The sequence below is a fragment of the Caretta caretta genome, chromosome 4, assembly GCF_965140235.1.
Source record: "Caretta caretta isolate rCarCar2 chromosome 4, rCarCar1.hap1, whole genome shotgun sequence".
Classification (NCBI taxonomy): Eukaryota; Metazoa; Chordata; order Testudines; family Cheloniidae; genus Caretta; species Caretta caretta.
This window is the reverse complement of record NC_134209.1, coordinates 70,782,937-70,800,905: the sequence shown is the minus strand read 5'-3', so window position 1 is coordinate 70,800,905 and position 17,969 is coordinate 70,782,937. Positions and strand designations below refer to the sequence as shown.

Here is a 17,969-nt window from a genome sequence, read left to right as displayed (position 1 = left end):
TTCCCATCTCAGCTCTATTGAGGAGCTCTGCTGCGGGAAGAGAGCAGTGGGGATGGGGCCTCTTTGTGGAGCTCGTAAGATTCAGGGAGGGGAGATTACCTCTTGTTCCCTACTCTGCTCCAACCTTGAGTGCCAAGGTGCTTGGAAGGATGAATCTAGGTAGTGACTTGTTGGAGGATTTTCTAAGGTTGATTTTTAACTTTTGTTAAATTTCAGGGGAGGAAGGGGGATTAAAGCTTTTCCCTGTGTTACAAGTATACAATTGTGGGGTCTGTTCTGTCCTTGATGTCTGTTAATGGGAATTATGCATGAACAAGCTACAAATGACTATAGCCTCTTAATTAGTAAAGAAAAACAATATTGCAAAAAATCCCAATAGTAGCAATGGAAAAAATATTGCTGTCTTTGTGTTTTTGTTTCAGGTAATCCCATTTTCTAAAGGGAGATCTGTCTTTTCTCAAGATATCAGGCACTTTGTCATACCTGAGAATTTTAAGCCTGCACAAATATTGAGCTCGGTGAAGTTGCCTGGTCATTATCTGCAAACCAACAGAAAACTGCATTTTAGTGTATCTGAAGAAGACGGTGATGATCATTTTGAAATAGATAGTTCGACAGGGGATCTGTTTCTTTTCAAGGAACTTGACTATGAAACAACTTCTCACTTCCTTCTGAGAGTTGTCATGAAGGATTATAATAAGAATCCTCCACAGAACTACACTATTTTCCTCAGTATTGATGTAGAAGATCAAAATGACCACTCCCCTTATTTCCAGGATAACTTCATAGTGATTGGCATAGAGGAGAATGTACCTGTTGGCACTCTGGTGTACACATTCAATGCAAAAGACGGAGATGGCAGTTTTCTGAACAGCAGAGTACAGTATTCCATAGAAACGAGTGACTCTGGTGAAAATCCCTTTCTCATCCACCCTTCATATGGCACCTTGATCACAGCAATTCCGTTAGACAGAGAGGTCACTCACTCTGTTGTCCTGACAGTGTCTGCATCAGATCAGGCAATAAACTTGACAGAGCGCAGACTTGGTTCCCTGACAGCAAAAATTGTCATTTTAGACATTAATGACAACAGTCCCAGTTTTGTTTCTTCCTCTCTTTCCTATGTCATGGAGAACGCAGAGGTAGGCTCTCTGGTGCATCATGTAATTGCAGAGGATCCAGATGAAGGAAGGAATGGACAAGTTACATATCACATTCTTTCAGGCAATGAAAACGAAGCATTTCTGTTAGATAAAACCACAGGTACTGTATATTCTATATAGATTCTTATGCTATGCTCATCACCATACTATCTGCCCACCTTCCAGGAGTGTATTAACCAGTGTTACTAACATCTGTCACAGTTTTGTTTTTTCAACCTCAAGCTAAGGGAAGAAGTGTGTGCATTGGACTGGGTTTTTTTTAGATGTGTTTTACACACACACACAAACAGCTTTATATTAGAGAATGCAAGGTAAAAGAAGGACACCTTGTACTTACAGAGGAAGATGATGATATAATGATCCTTAATGTCTGTTGGAGTTCATTCCCCACTCTCACACTTTTTTCTCCCAGGAATGCTCTGTCTCCCGCACAAGATCTGTAACACTAATGCCACATCCATTTCAAACATTAATCCAATTTTTCCCTTTTTATAAGGGGTGTGCAGTTGTACATCTTTTTCAGGATATAGTTGTTACCACTTATTTTTGGTTTATAGTCTCATTGCCAATCTTCTCTGTGATTGCAGGCCCATGTATGTTAACTGTTTGTGGGACTCCCATAGATTTGGGACAAATTTCTGGAACAAGAAAAAAGTTTCTCTCACACTGCTCTTTTACTACCATGGACACATAAATATTTTTTAAAATGATGAAAAAGAACCCTCTCAAGCGTAAAATAAACATCACATTAGAAAGGGCTTGTCTACACAAACTTTAGTTTGTGGCAAGCTGAGGTATGACTCTACCTAGCCTGCCGTGGTCTAATTGTGTGACTTTGCCGACGTGCATGAACAGCTCACTAAAATGCTTTGATTTAGTTCTTTGGAAACAAATAGATCAAAGCAAATTAATGAACTGTTAATGCACATCAGCAGGGTACACGTGGACAGTGAGAGTGTAGCAGGCTAGTGTGAGGAAGATTTCCCCACTATCTGACTGCAAACTAATTATTTGTGAGGACAAACCCTTAGTTCCAATCAGTTACGCCAGTGCAACTCCATTGGAAGCCTGATAGAGTACTTCTACACAGGAATAAAAGACCCGCAGTATCACTGGACTGGACTGGGTCAGCTGACTCGGGCTTGTGGGGTTTGGGCTGCGGGGCTAAAAATCACTGTGTAGACATCTGGGCTTGGGCTGGAGCCTGAGCTCTGGGACCCTGCAAGGGTGGAGGGTCCCAGAACTTGAGTTTCAGCCCAAGCCTGAATGTCTACACTGTGATTTTTTCAGCCATGGAGCCTGAGCCCCATAAGCCCGAATGAGCTGACCCAGGCTAGCCGCTGGCTTTTTATCATTGTGTAGACATGAATGAAATGTGCTAATGCAGTGGTTCTCAACCAGGGGTCCCCTGGGGGGCCGTGAGCAGGTTTCAGGGGGTCTGCCAAGTATGGCTAGCATTAGATTCACGGCAGAAAGCCGAAATCCCACCACACGGGACTGCAGCCGAAGGCACCAAGCCCACCACCTGGGGCTGAAGCCAAAGCCTGAGCAACGTTGCTTCCTGTGGCCCTGGGCTATTGCCATGCTTGCTGCCCTGTAACATAAGCCCTGGCTTTTATATACAGAAAAACAATTGTTGTGGCACAGGTAGGCGGTAGAGTTTTTATAGCATGGAGGGATCTCAGAAAGAAAAAGATTGAGAACCCCTGTGTTAAAGTCTTTAGCACAGAATTAAGAAAGCAGTGGGGTTACATGTATGTCACTGAAGGCGTAATTTGTCTAGTAGAATCTTTATCATGTGGTGATGATACAAGGAAAAAACAGCCTGACTCACATATGGAGCCCAAGGATGAGTTTGCGGAGCTGTCAAGAGGGTGCTGTGATATCACCGTGTTTTAGAGTAGATAGAAAAAACATCTTATTTGTAAAGTGAACACATTTGATATGAAAATCAATGCCACATTTACAAAGTTTTACATTTTCAGAGCGAATTGCACATTAAGAGATTATATAAATATTTGCACTACTTGAGCTTCTCTGGGACTGCAGAGGTTAAACGAATAGTGACTGACTATTGTGATAGTGTAACTTACTGTACTAAGAGGGGAGTGTTGTAAGGAAACAATGCCCTTTTGAACTTTCTTTTCCTTATAACAGGGTTGCTAACCACCGTCTTTCCTTTGGACCACAAAAGTCAAGAATACTACCATTTGACTATCATGGCTCTTGATGATGGCACACCAGCACTCTCTGCAACCCAGATGCTGACTGTAAACATTCTTGATGTAAATGATGAGAGGCCAGTATTTCAAAAGCAATTGTATGAAGCTGCAGTCTCTGAAAACCAAGATCCTGGAGAGTTTGTCATTAAGGTGGAAGCTGTAGACAGAGATTCAGGTAATTTCAGTCATTTTAGCCATTACTTTCATGCTGGAAATAATGTTAATGTTAATTACCGCATCTTGGCTCCATATTTCTAAACCTATGAATGAAGATGGACTCCCCAGAAAGGTTTCACTCTTCTCCATGGAAAATTCAAGCAAGCCAGGGAAAGTGAGAAAAACAGAAGTAGTCTTTCTTGTTTTGCTTAGAGTTTTTGCTGAAATCAGAATCCAGTTTTGAATATTCAGGACCAAATACCAAAACTGTATACAGTAGGTTGTTTCTCATTTCCAAATTCCAAAGTATAAATAATCAGCAAAGAAAAAGTATAGAAGACTACCATTGCTGAGTAAAGGGATGTTGCGAGATAAAAATCTAAAAAAAGAAATTACTCAATAATAACACATTAAATAATTAAAACAGAAAGACTATTTAAAATATAATTTATCTTGTCATCCTTTATGCTGTTTAGTCTTTGCATTTCACTTAGGCATTCTGATCCACATGAGTGGAGCCCCAGTGAAGTCTAGTGGTTCTGTCCAGAGGTCCATCTGTACAGATCACATTGGAGGATTGTGTTCTTAGATTTGGTGCTGAAACTTGTCTGGTCAGGTTCAATTTTTGGCTTTCATGCCCTAGCGTAATGCTGCAGTGTTTGGGTTGCAGACACTAAAGGGGAATGTTTAAATTTATAAAAAAATTATATTTAAAAGACTTCATATTATATCTACTAATATTAGGCTAAGGAGAACATTTATTTAAACAAAAGGTAGAAAAACTAAATGTTGCCTCAAGCTATGTAGTACTCTCCCTTTAAAACATACTTCCCAAATGTCAAATTTTCCCAGCAAGGGGCCTTTTGCTCTAGCACCCTATATAAAAAAGTTTACATTAGGTGAGCTGTGGGTGTATTTTCAGAGTGAAATCCTGGTTCCATTGAAATTAATGGCAAAACTCCCTATTAACTTCAGTAGGCCAGAATTACATCCTCTGTGCTTAAAGAAAGAATATTATTACAAAGGACTTGATTCTCATGCCTTTGAAGTGAATGACAAAACTTCAGTTGATATCAGTGAGAGCAGAGCAGAATCAGGCCTAAATTTTGGGAAACCATTACTTAAAAGTCGTAGATCTAGAATTGTATGGGAACCTGATGTGGACGGCAGTCAGTGATTTTTTTCCCCAAAACTTGAAATACTAAAATAAATGTAAACTAAATTAAAGTCAATATTTGCAACTTCTGTTCCTTCAAAGCAGAATATTTCTAGTGTTTAAAAGTTATTTTACTAGGTAAAGATACTTTTATTGAAATAGAACCAGCAAATGTGCATGAACTTCTTCTGGCCAGAAAGGGGCACTGTCATCCAAGATTTTTGTTGTAATAGCACAGAAAAGGAATCTTGACCTAGAAGCCAGCTGCAGATTTGTAACACGATGAAAAATTGAGGACATGAAGACTTCGTGTATTTTTTAAAGTTAATAACACTAATGTTTTTTTTCAGAGACATACAAAATAGATGAGGAAGAGGGGTTCCTCTTATACTCAATTCCTCTGTACTACATGCTTTCTTCCTCCACATATGTTTTGCAGTATAGTATAGTGCTGTGCTACGTAAAAAAAAATTGTTAAAGAGCTGATTAACAAAACCGTCCTCTGCACTCAGCAAGATTTATAGTTCTACTACTGTGCTCACAATCATTGTGAAAGGCAGGTCTGAGGGGGACAGACCAGTGGAGATACCATGTAGGAGGGACTCTTCATCCCCGTGTGTGCCACATATGTGCACTGTTGTGCAAAAGCTGTACCTAGGAGACCACTGAAGGCAGGTAACCCTATGGGTCCATGCATGGTGTGAATCTACACGGCCCAAAGCCAGCATAACAGCTGAACAGTATCTGTGCCCACCCCCTTACCAAATGCCCCAAAGTATTATTTTTATTTATGTTTTGTTAATCACCAACAGCATGTTCAGCACTGTACTCAATATAGAAGTGAAGGCAATACCTGATGTGAAAAGTTTACGGTCTAAAAGAGGGATGCAGAGAAGCATGGGAAATTTGCTTGAATTCCACCCCCACCTAATCCCTGTAATTATTTTTTACTCCTTTCTTGTGGGAAGTGCAGAAATGAAAATTGTGGGAGCATTTAGAATGAGGAGGTGGTAGCGGAGGCTTGGGAAAATGAGATAGGAAGGACACTCCAAGCATAAGGGGTGGCACAGAACAGTATCCAGCAGCAGGCTGTCTGCATAGAAGCACTGGGCTGGAGCAGTATGTTGTGGCTGAAGGTTCCTTCCTCCAGTTCTGTTATTTTTGAACACATTTTCCAGTAATCATAGTCCTTCTGTTGGGGCTTTTTCTCACATTATCAAAATTTGGCCCAGTGTTATGTGTATATTGCAGTCCTATTCAAACCCACAACCAAAAGTAGGGAAACATACAAAGTAGTTAAATAAGCATACAGCATGTTGAAATAAATGTTGTTTTCTTTTTTATATATTTGAGAATAATGCCACAATTATTTTTTTCATATGGGCTGTCACCTTGCTTTTTAAAATACATCGGTGGACACAGCTACATTTCACATCCACAAAGTTACTTGTTTGCCCTAGAGATAGGGCTTACTTTCCTCCTTTCACTGATTCTTTTTTTGTCTGGTGTGTTCCTTGACTGGCCACATGGAGGAGTCCTGTTTACTGCCAAATGCACCTTCCAGTCTTCTCTTCCTCACTAGTTCTCCCACTTTGTAGATTCTCTCCCTGTTGAAGAGGGAAAGCATGCAGCTGTAAATTAGTTTGTGTTTGACCACCACTTTGAAGTATCGGTTATGAAAGACTGCATTAGTGGCTGAGGCCACTTTCACGCATTTTGACATCCATTGGACATCCTGCTCCACCAACTCCCACGAGTGTACCACAGGAAGAGTCCTTTAACCATTAGGAAAGCAGCCAGTACATTTCTACTGGCACCCCAGACTGCCCCCTTTTCTCTCAGAAGGAGGACATCTTGCATTGTATGAGGGCCTGTGCTCCTGTGGAATCTCCACCTGCCCCACAGGAACTGTAACTTCGTTGTCTCCTTCTTCTGGGCCATTGCACCCAGGGAGCTGTCTTGTCCTAAATTTTGAGCAGTTTCTCCTGAGCATGCTTCCTGTGAGTTCCTCAAGCTGCATCCCAAAAATTGTCTGGAGACACATGCTTCCTGCAGGTCCAGTAGGAGTGTGCACTGCAAACAACCCACAAATCTAAGCTCTCAGACATGAGAGCAAAGATAACTGCAGAATGTTTCAACTAGGTAAGATACTTGAGTTGAGGAACCCCCTTTATAGCAAAAATCTTGGGCTTTGAACCAGCTCTGTGTGTATCTAATAAGTTCTGCCTTTAAGCTCCTGCTCACCATTGTCTGCAATTCCAAATATGAGTATCATGAAAACAAAATCAGAGTATTAATAGTGATCTTAATACCATAAACCTGGGTGAGTTTTTTTTTTTCAGCTTTTGATGTGCAGAAAGAGTTGATTCAAGTGTAGGAACTCAGTATTAAAGCTGGAAAGCAGTGCCTTGTCCTGAGAGGAGTCCAGTTCAGAAGTCCCTGTTTCCAGAGAGTGTGTAGTAATCTTCTTGCCGTGTTCTCATACTGCTTCCCACCACATCTGTGCATATGTGATTGCCTGATCATTGCACTCTGCCGGATCACTGGAAGAGCATGCACACTCGAGCAGCTGGCATTGCAGGAGAAACTTCATATTTGAGGCTCTCTGTTGTAGTCACAGGTATTGGGGTTAGCGATGTAGCCCCACTTGATCATTGCATCCCTAGACTGGCAAACTACAGTGTGGTGTCGATTAAGACAAAACCTTATAGTCCAGAGCTGATCTTCACCGAGTAGTAGGTGTTCGACTGGTGGGGGCCAGAGCACACAGGCTACAGGGGCATTATCTACTCTTGTTTGCCATTATTGAATCCTTGCCTGTTTGGGTGATAATGTTAAGGGGTTAATGGTGGCAAGAAAATTTTGTCATGTCTTTAGGCAACTAAGCATCGGTGTTAAATCATATAGAAGATGTCTTGGATCTGTGCATTGCTTTGTGCACTCTGCTAGCAACTTTCCCGCGTATATTGGGGGAGCAATACCTGCGAGGATATAGAGGCTGTTGACATGGGTAGGCTTAAGACATACTGTAATGTAGTGGCAGGTGGTGTTAAATACAGGGACCAGCCTCTTTGTATTTGGGTTTTGATGCACAGGCATATTCAGCAGAGGAGTAGCAAAGTGCCAGTGCTGTTGATCGCAGTGTGGATGGATCTGCATCCCTCTTTGATGTAACCAGCTTGCTGAAAACATTGTTTTGGATGGTAACCTTGGCTTTGTTTTTCTCAATATGGGTTCTAAAGCAGAGTGTGTGGTCAAGAGTAACAGCGAGGAATATGGGATTTATGGAATGAGTAAGTGTGTAGTCCTGCTTCATTCATTTCATATTAGTTGTAAGATGCAGTAGCATTTTTCAGCTTAGGAACTCTGCAGGAGAGCAGCTACAGAGACTTCCCACCTCCTGTAGAGCTTCTGAGCTCTGCCACGGAGAGGATACTGTGTAGCCAAGAGTTAGAGTAAGTGGGAGCATGGGGGAGCCTGGCTGTCCATCCTCCTGACTTTTCTCTGGCTCGTGAAGTACAAACTCTTCAGATGAGAGATTCTGAATGGTGGAAAAGTGTTTCCTCGTTGTGGGTTTGTTGGACTCCAAGCCTTTTTTACCGGTAGTTGGAGCAAAGTTCCACTCAAACTTCCAGAAAAATAATTCCACTTGGGCAGAAAAAAGTTCTTTTAAAAAAGGGAATGTTTCAGAAAGTTATAATCAACTGGAAAAGGGAGGTTGGAATGGAAACACTTAAGTTTCCTTAGCAAGAGCTGTCAATAACATACCTCCAGAGGTGGGTTAAGTCTAAATATGTCACTTGTTCTGCCAGGTGTGTGATATTGTAATGCACTGAATGTATGATCACCACTTCCCTCTTCTGGATAAAGTGTCAGACATGCTTAAGTGTTTATCATCCTCTAATGGACTTGTGGTCCAGTGGCTGGAGGCTTGAAGGGAGGATATTATAAGCATTCCCACACTGGCAATTGATCAAGAATGTCCTGTAGCTCAAAGGATAGAAGCTTGTGGTTTTTATTTTAAAGGTTGGAAATTTTATTTCTAATAGTGCATTTATGTGGTTAGCTGACTGTTATGGTAGCTATGTGTCTGTGTAGCATTGGCTACAAATAATGACCGTTGTGAAGAATCTGTCCATGAAGATCTTATTCAAGGCCTTTAGTTGCAAAAAGACACAGGGTTTTATCACAAGTTCATGTCATCTCTACCCCTAATTCAGTAGTTATCTTCTTTCTCTGTTTACGGTGTTTGTCCTTTCAGATGTAGATAATGATTGCTACATACAGATGACTTGTATCAGCTAATGTAGCCATTTTCCAAGCTAGAGCTGCCGTGATGCTTTTATATTTAGGTAAGATATACTTTGCATGGGGAAGGGCTGCAGTAGGTTGTTGACCTTCAATTTTGCATGAGGTTACTCCAGGGTTGTCTTTTCCATTACATGTTTTTCTCTGATCTAGAAAGATGTAAGAGCATATTTAATGTATCCTCTTTCTCCTACACAACTTTACTTGTATTTGAATAAACATGTCATCCCTTTGAATTAATAAGAAGCAAGTCCATTTACAGTAGTTAGTCCCTTAATCAAATGACAACAGCTTCTGATGAAGTGAGCTGTAGCTCACGAAAGCTCATGCTCAAATAAATTGGTTAGTCTCTAAGGTGCCACAAGTACTCCTTTTCTTTTAGCTTCATTAAGGTGTGTGAATCTGTTTCACCAATGCCAGTTAAAAGAAAAACAAGGCCTTGGCTGGCAGGCCTTTTTTTCTCCTCACACTGAGTTTACATGGATACAACTCCAACTCTAATGGAGTTTATCCTGATTTCCGCTGGTGTATGTGAGAACAGAATCAAGTCCACAGTGTCTGAGCCTAAATAGCTTCAGAATTTGCTAAGAACTCCAACCCTTTCCAGGTGCATTAACTGTACCTAAACTACTAATAGCCTGTTGTTAGTTAAAAAAAAAACCACAGAAAAATGATCAAATGGAACTTGTGAAAAAGCTGGAAATATACTTGCACAATAGTACAAGATGAATACAAGTTGCCCTTGGTGTATAATATAGGATTAATCTCATTAAAGTTAATAGTGTGAATGATCTTACTCTATAACCAACAATGGAAATGTTATACTTTCCTTGGGAGAGCATTGAAACCACAACAAAAATGGGAGAAATTGTTTGAATCCATAATGGATAAGAATGTGGAAGCAGATTTATCCATCTACACAGGAGGCAGGCAGCTTTGAAAAGAAAAATTAAAACAAGTCTACCTTTGCTAATCTCCTTATTCTCCAGAGCAGGAGTGGGCAAACTACAGCCCATGGGCTGGATCTGGCCCACGAGCTGTTTTAAGCCGGCCTGCGAGCCGGACCACGCAGCTCAGCCCCGCTCTGGCTGGAGCGCTGGGTTGGGGGCCACACCACGTGTTTTCCAGAAGCCGCAGCATGGCCCCACTTTGGCTCCTATGTGCTCCAATGGGAGCTGCCGGGGCAGTGCCTGCAGATGGGTCAGTGTGCAGAGTGGCCTGGCCGTGCCTCTGCATAGGAGCCGGAGAAGGGACATGCCACTCTTCCGGGAGCTGCTTGAGGTAACACTCGGAGCCTGCACCCCCTGAGCCTCACCCATCCCCCTGCCCCAGCCCTGATTCCCCCCTGCTCTCCAAACCCCTCAATTTCAGCCCGGAGCACCTTCCTGAAGCCCAAACCTCTCATCCCTAGCCCCATCCCAGAGCCCACACCCCCAGCTGGAACCTGCACCCCTTCCCGCACCCCTGCCCCAGCCCTGATCCCCCTCTCGCCCTCTGAACCCCTTCGAACCAGCTCAGAGCACCCTTCTACACCCCAAACTCCTCATCCCCAGCCCCACCCCAGAGCCCGCACCCCCTCCTGCACCCCAGCCCCAATTCTGTGAGCATTCATGGCCCATCATACAATTTCTATTCCCCGATGTGGCCCTCGAGCCAAAAAGTTTGCCCACCGCTGCCCCAGAGACACCCAGACATGGTAGTGATCCCATACTATACACCAAGTGATATGTCTGCATGTATAATGAGGAATTACACAAGACAAAGTTATAATGAGCTCGTTAAATAGCAATCAAGGTGTTCGAAGGACTAATTAGGAATATAGTATGGAGTTCATACTTGTAGAAACTTATATTGGAGGGAAAAGTCTTAAACGGTCATTTTTGGGAATTCTAGAAGGCTTTTCAAATCCAAATATTTCATCTTGGAGATTTCTCCCTGGCAAGATCAACTGAAGTAAAGATACTGATTCCAGTCTCTTGAAGTCATCATGGGTTCCTGAACAGGTTCCTCTAGGCACACTGCTTCTGAGATGCACATGAGAAGTGAATCACTAATAATTTTAAAAACAAACACTTTATTGAGCTGCTAAAATGTGCATATGCCAAGACTCAGTTACTGCATGATCTTGTTGCTCTTGTCCTTCTTTGTCCTTAACTCCAATCCTTCTCAACTACATTACCTACGCTGATCATGTCACACCTAAAACTAGATTATAGGTTCATCAGGGCAGGGACCATGTTTTGCAGTTGATTCTGTGAAGTGCCCAGCTTATTTTGTATAAGTTTCCTGCAAAAACAATGCTATTCCATTAATTTCATCCATAACACTTTCCGCAGACTAAAGATCACAGAAAAAAAGTATCATAAAGCAGCATATTTTACTGGATTTTCCTTTTTGTTTTTAAGGAATAAATTCCCTGCTTCAGTATGAAATTTTACCAGGAAATGGGTTTGAGATTTTCCAGATAAACTCAGATACTGGACAGGTGATGACAACTGCCTCACTTGACAGGGAGGCCCAAGAGATTCTCAGTATAAAAGGTAACAGTATGAGATGTTTGATGTACTGTAAAATGGGATGTGGAGAGTGTGGGTTCACTTATCAGTGTCAACTTTTCTCAATTTCATGTGACTTTTTCTGATAGGTGTAGCAAGATGTTCAGGAACAGAAAGCAGCTGTATTAGCACATGTACTCTGATTTTCTGTATAGCAGAACTCTATACATGGACTCTAATATTTTGATACTACTGATGAAGATTCATCATTACACTAACATCACTAATATAAGCTTGCTTTCTGTGTGTTAATCTCAGTCCTCGTTCGAGACAGTGGAACCCCTTCTTTATCCAGCACAGCAACAGTTATCTGCAAAGTACTGGATGAAAATGACAATACTCCTACATTTCTCCTTCCTGTCCCTGAGATTCAGATTCTGGAGAATCAAGAGCCTACAATAGTGCACACTACACTGGCTGTAGATATAGATGCTGGCAATAATGGAACTTTACGATATCAAATAATTGGTAAGTATGGTCTTTATTCCATATATAACTAATACCAAAAAAAGTTGTCAGAAAATAGTTAAACAGGAGTTTCAGGTTTTAAAATAGTTCTGATTTCAGCCAGTCCAGATAGATCTCAGCTAGTGCAATGGGGAGTCCTAAGACTCCCTTTAAACTGAAAAAACCTTCCACCTCCTCCATCGGCACACACTTCCAACCCAACCTCTCAGCCTAGCGATCAGATTTGGGAGTGTACAGAAGAGAGGAACAAAAATAATCTGGAGGAGTGAAAATAGGAAGAAAGAATAAAAGACCTAAATATAGCTTGCTGATGAAGAGAGGGCATGGTAAGTATCTGTAAGTGCATGAAGGATACAATCACCAAGAAGAAGGAGACATTTTTCCAGGGTATTACATATGGGATGAAATGTGTAATGTTGCAAAAGCTCTTTCTGGTGAGGATAGTGACATAAGGGAAGAGATGAAAGCTCAAATGTTTGGGACATTTAAAACTAGACTGGATAAAGCAATATAAGAATATACAGCAAGAAAAAATCCTGCACTGGCAGGGAATGAACTAGATCAACAGTTTTGAAAACTGAGCTCACCTTCAGGAAAATGAAACCAATTGCACCGTATGTCATTCCCTCCATGGATCATTTAAAGGCCTGCCAATCTTAATGTTATACCCCTTGTGCATGTCCCACATTTGGGAAATGCTAGATTCTTCTTCAAGTAGATGCAGCTGTGTATTCCACTTAGGTGTGTGCATGCCCAGTGCCTTGTGGTCTTCTCCAGTCACTTGACTAGCAGTGACTAGAGAAGGGCAGTGCTCTTGCCTTGTGGTCTTAGTCCCTCCCCTATCTATCTGAGGTGGCACCTCTCCAACCCCGATCAATTTCTTCTTACAGTCCATGGCTGGAGTTAGAGCTCTTTTTGGTCTTAACCTCACAACCTTTCACTATTTTAGTGTCTTGTTCGTTGTATATAGTTAGTACCCCTAGTGTTAGATTTAGTGTTAGTTGTATTTAGTTAAATACCCCTGTGATGCCATCACCGGGGTTTAAACATTGTCCGTCGTGTGGGGGAATGATCCCAATAACGATACCCCACGCAAGGTGTTTGCTGTGCTTGGGTGAGGCCCAAGTCAAGGAGTGGTGTTTGATCTGTAGATTGTTCATGAAATAGACTCAGGTGGATAGGGACCTTCACCTGAAGCAGCACCTATCCAAACAAGCCATGTGGCCTGCTTTGTCACCAAGGCTCTCATTGGATTAGAGGTAACTCTCGGGTTCTGAGATTGCTGGCATTTTGTGCTCTGGAGCCAGCACTTCTCTGAATGAAGGAGCAGATCCTTATGGAGAACGCAGAGGAAAAGGTTGCATAAGACTAATCAAGTCCACTCCAGTTCTCCTGGGGACTCTTCTGCTCCCCCCAGGAAGAGCGTGGACCAGCAAGGGTAAGTGCCAGGATGTGGAATGTCTCTAACCACTCCCCAGAGTAGCATGTAGGGAGGTCAGGGACACCGTACCAGGAACTACACTTCTGACCCTGGGGCATCTGTTGAGTCCAATATCAACAAGGCATCAACTGTTTGCATGCCGTCAGTATACCAGGCAGATATGGACCACCTCTGCCTTACCATCCCAACCTCTCCTTTCATCCAGGACTTTGCCATAGCTACATCCTTTACATCCCTGTTGGCTGGATGGGTCACTGAACCCTTGGGCTAATTGGCACCGCACACCGATGTTCCCCTTCCACAGTCTGTGGAACCAGGGCCAGTACTGGGCTCAAGCAAGGGACCTCCTTGGCATTGGAAAACTTCTTGGCACGGTTGCATTTGGCATGACAGATGTTACCATGGTGGCTTTCACAGCCCTCCATTTCAGCACCATCAGCTACTTCAGTACTGCCGCTGACTTCAGGGTCAATAACACTTCCAGTAGCAGCATACTTGGTGCCAGCAGTATGGCTTCCATCATCTGTACTGGTCCCTGCCTTGTTTAGGATGATAGATGAGTCAAACCAGTTAATCACTTCCTCAGATATGGCTCCACCTTTATCCCCAGAAACTTGAGGCTCCTCGGCGTTGAGGTCGCGATCTTCCTCCTCCTGCTTTCTATCACCTGACCCATATCGGGGACCCTTTATGGAGCACTATGAGCACGAGGATTGGCACCTGTCTCACGTTGGGACAGGGGCCCTTGGCCCAGTGCCTGCTGTCCATCAATACCTTATCCTTATGCCTAGTGTCCTCTGTGGAATCCGTGGGACGCTCCTTGGTTGGAGAGGTCACACTTCTCAGCTCACTCTAAGGAGAGATCGCCAGGCAGATTGGTGGTGGCAACTGTGGACCCACAGCAGGATCAGGCACTAGTGAGCCTTCCCCATGCAGAGCTCATGGAGCTACTCCTTCCAGCTCCACCAATCCAGGAATGGGAGCCAGCATTGGCATTTTTCAGAGTAGCAGCCATGTTATTCTGTAGCCGCAAAAAGAAAAGGAGTATTTCTGGCACCTTAGAGACTAACAAATTTATTTGAGCATAAGCGTTCGTGAGCTACAGCTCATTTCTTCGGATGCATCCGATGAAGTGAGCTGTAGCTCACGAATGCTTATGCTCAAATAAATTTGTTAGTCTCTAAGGTGCCACAAGTTCTCCTTTTTTTTAGCATTGGCACAGTTAACCAACTCTTCTTCATCCCCAGATGATTCAGCAGTGTCTGGCTCTTCCTCTCCAATACCTGAAGATTTCAAGGACTCTCCAGACCTTTTACAGCATGTAGCTGCTTCCCTGGGCATTCAGGCAGAGTTATTGGCGATCCTGCAGCCTTCTGCTGCTGGGAGATAGCCCTTCCTGTCAATGATAGGATCCTAAAGCCTTCTTTGAAGCACACGTGCTTCCATACCGCCCACTGCAAAGCACATGGAGAAATGCTATTTTGTCCCAGTGTAGGGATTTGAGGGTTTTTACTCCCACCTGGCCCCATATTTCCTAGACATAACTGCAGTGCATGATAGAGTCTGGCAGGACAGGTTTAAGTCCTCTCCTAAGGACAAGGACTTGAAAAGGATGGACAGGAAGATTTACATTTCCTCCTCCCTGCAAATGCAGATGACAAACCAGCAGGCATCATTGTCCAGGTACAGCTTTATAAATTGGACAGCTATGTCTAAGTTTGTGGACCAGCTGCCTGAAATTTGTAGAGAGAAAGTTTGGGTGTTTATCATCGAAAGCTGGTGAGTGGCCAAGACGTTATTGCAGTCCATGCTGGACTTAGCAGATGCTTTGGCCAGACTTGTGGCCTCTCTGGTGACCATAAGAAGGGCATCCTGACTGTAGACCCAACATGCAGAGGATTTGCCCTTCAGTGGCAGGGTGTTATTTTCTCACAACATGGATGGAACCCTCTCTTCCTTCAAGGATTCTAGGGCCACCCTATGGTCCTTGGGGTTGTACACACCACTAGTTCAGAGACTTCTTTGGTGGCCAAAAGCAGCAACAATACCACCTGCAACACACCTTTTGGGCAGCCTTTTCCTCCCCTGAGACAGTGGGATTGCCCCAGAAAGGGGCATAGATCCCAGAGGAGAAGACAATCAGGTCCAGGGTTCGGCCAGTCAAAACGCTATCCCCTGACACCCACCCCAAATGCCCATTTTGACTCCTTGATCCAGAACAACAGTCTGGTCATCACTTCCTTTACCCCCATCTCCTTTTAGCGAAAGGCTAGCTCACTTTCATGATGTTTGGGGATCGATTACAATTGTCCTAAGCACTGTCAGTTTGGTCTTTGCCAATTAGATTCTCTCCACTCCTCCTCCTCACCATCCCTTCCTGTCCCTTTTCGAGGTCCCCCTCATGAGATACTGCTCATCAAGCTGATCCACTCTTCATTGGCCTTGGGAGTACTGGAGGAATTTCCTCCAAAACACTGGTGTCAAGGCATCTATTCCTGGTACCCAAATCCAAGAGAGATTTAAGGCCTAATCTTGAACTCCTCTACCTTAACAAATATATCAGATACAAGAGGTTCCATATGGTCACCCTATCAGCTGTCCTCCCCACATTCACTCAGAATGACTGGTTTGCTGCTCTTGACCTTCAGGACTCTTACTTATATGTGGCAATTCTACTGAGCCACAGAAGACTTCTCTGGTTCGTCATGGCAAGTTGCCATTTTCAGTACACAGTTCCTTTTAGTCTGTCTTCTGATCTCCCTCCCTCCCCCTCCCCCAAGTTGTTACCAAATGTATGGTCGTGGTGACGGCATACCTCAGGAAGAAGGGAATCCATGTCTTCCCATATCTGGATGACAAGCTACTAAGGGGCAGGTCCAGAGAACAAGTTCTTGCTCATGTATGGATAACACCATGCTTACTTGACCATCTGGGTATCATCCAAAACACCAAAAAGTCAACACCGGTTGCAACTCAGAAAATTGAGTTTATTGGGGCCCTAATAGACTGCATGAGTCCAAGAGCATTTTTGTCAAGCAACTGTTTCCAGACAATTCTCTCTCAGTCTGCAGTCTCAATCTTCCACAACGGTTCACAGTTCTTAAGCCACATGTCTGTATACGCACAGGTGGTTCAGTTTTCAAGGTTGCACCTTTTTCCTCTTCAGATGTGGCTCAAAACTGTTTACTATCGAACCCCTCATCCCCCGGACAGGTTGGTCCGCCTCCCTCCTTTGATCCTGGACTCCTTGCAGAGGTGGACAGTTCACGGGAATGTATGTCAATCCCTTCGCCTGGCCCTTACCAACCAGCACTATTGTCACCGACACCTCCTTGGTAAGTTGGGGAGCACATCTGGGTAGAGTACTGCACCGATATAACATTTGTATCCACGTCTGATCTGCAAAAATCGTCCATGGATGCAGATATCTGTGGATCTAAAATGTATATCCGCAGATTGGCAGGGCTCTACATCTGGGGTCACTGAAAGTTCAGGCTCTGTGGTCAGAGCAGGAAGCTTCCCTGCATATCAATGTCCTGGAGTTTGGGGCCATCTACAGTGCCTATCTTGTTTTCCTAGGCTGCGTCAAGGGTTCAGTATTTCACATGCTTACAGACAGTATCACCACAATGTATTATGTGAACAGTCAAGGGGGAGCACACACAAGGGTGCTCTGCCAAGAGGCGATCAGGCTGTGGCAGTTGTGCACTGAAGACTGTATCATTCCAATAGCTGATCACTTGCCCGAGGTCCAGACTGATCTTGCAGACGATCTCAGCAGGAATTTTTCTCTTAATCACAAGTGGTGTCTGAAGCCAAGTGTCCTGCGAGTCATCTTTTTAACGTGGGGCATCCTGACGATTGACCTGTTCTCTATAAGGGAAAACATGAAATGTCATCTGTCCTGCTCTTGAGAGGTTCTCAGTCCAAGCTCTCTGATCAATTCCTTTCACCTCAACTGGCAGTCAGCTCTCCTGTACACTTTTTTCCTCCGATCCCAATCATTCATCCTTAAGCTGAATGTGGATTGGGCCAACACCATCCTCGTTGCCCCGGCATGGCCAAGGCAGTGCTGGTTTTCTGACCTTCTTGCACTGTCAGTTCAGTCTCCCATATCCTTTCTCTCCATCCCAACCTGCTCACACAGAATCTTGATCGCACTTCCTATCCCATGCTCAGCTCTTTGCATCTTACAGCTTGACTGCTTCCTGGTTGAACAAGGAGGAAGAGCAATGTTTGGACTCCGTCAACAGGTCCTGATCGATAGTAGATAACCCTCTACCAGGATGTTCTTTTCTGGAAAATGGAAGTGTCTTTCAGTGTGGTCATTGGCCCATGGAGTACAGCCCATGCTGTAAAAGATGAACTGCAAGTTCAGTCATCAGGCATTGTGCTTAGCTCTTTGAGGGTGCATCTAGTGGAGATCTTAGCCGTTTATCCATCGTTTGTGGAAGATCGGTATTTTCGAGTGCCATGGTGGTGAGATTCTTGAAGTGAATT

General features: G+C 43.6%; 1 protein-coding gene across 1 annotated transcript in view; it reads left to right on the top strand.

Annotated features, from left to right (window-relative positions):
• DCHS2 (dachsous cadherin-related 2) overlaps positions 1-17,969 on the top strand; it is a 236,584-nt gene that overhangs the window by 181,696 nt on the left and 36,919 nt on the right. The window contains exons 9-12 of the mRNA XM_048847435.2: positions 423-1,263; positions 3,321-3,560; positions 11,411-11,545; positions 11,819-12,028. Coding sequence (XP_048703392.2) covers positions 423-1,263; positions 3,321-3,560; positions 11,411-11,545; positions 11,819-12,028 — 1,426 coding nt within the window. The remainder of the gene's footprint in view (positions 1-422; positions 1,264-3,320; positions 3,561-11,410; positions 11,546-11,818; positions 12,029-17,969) is intronic.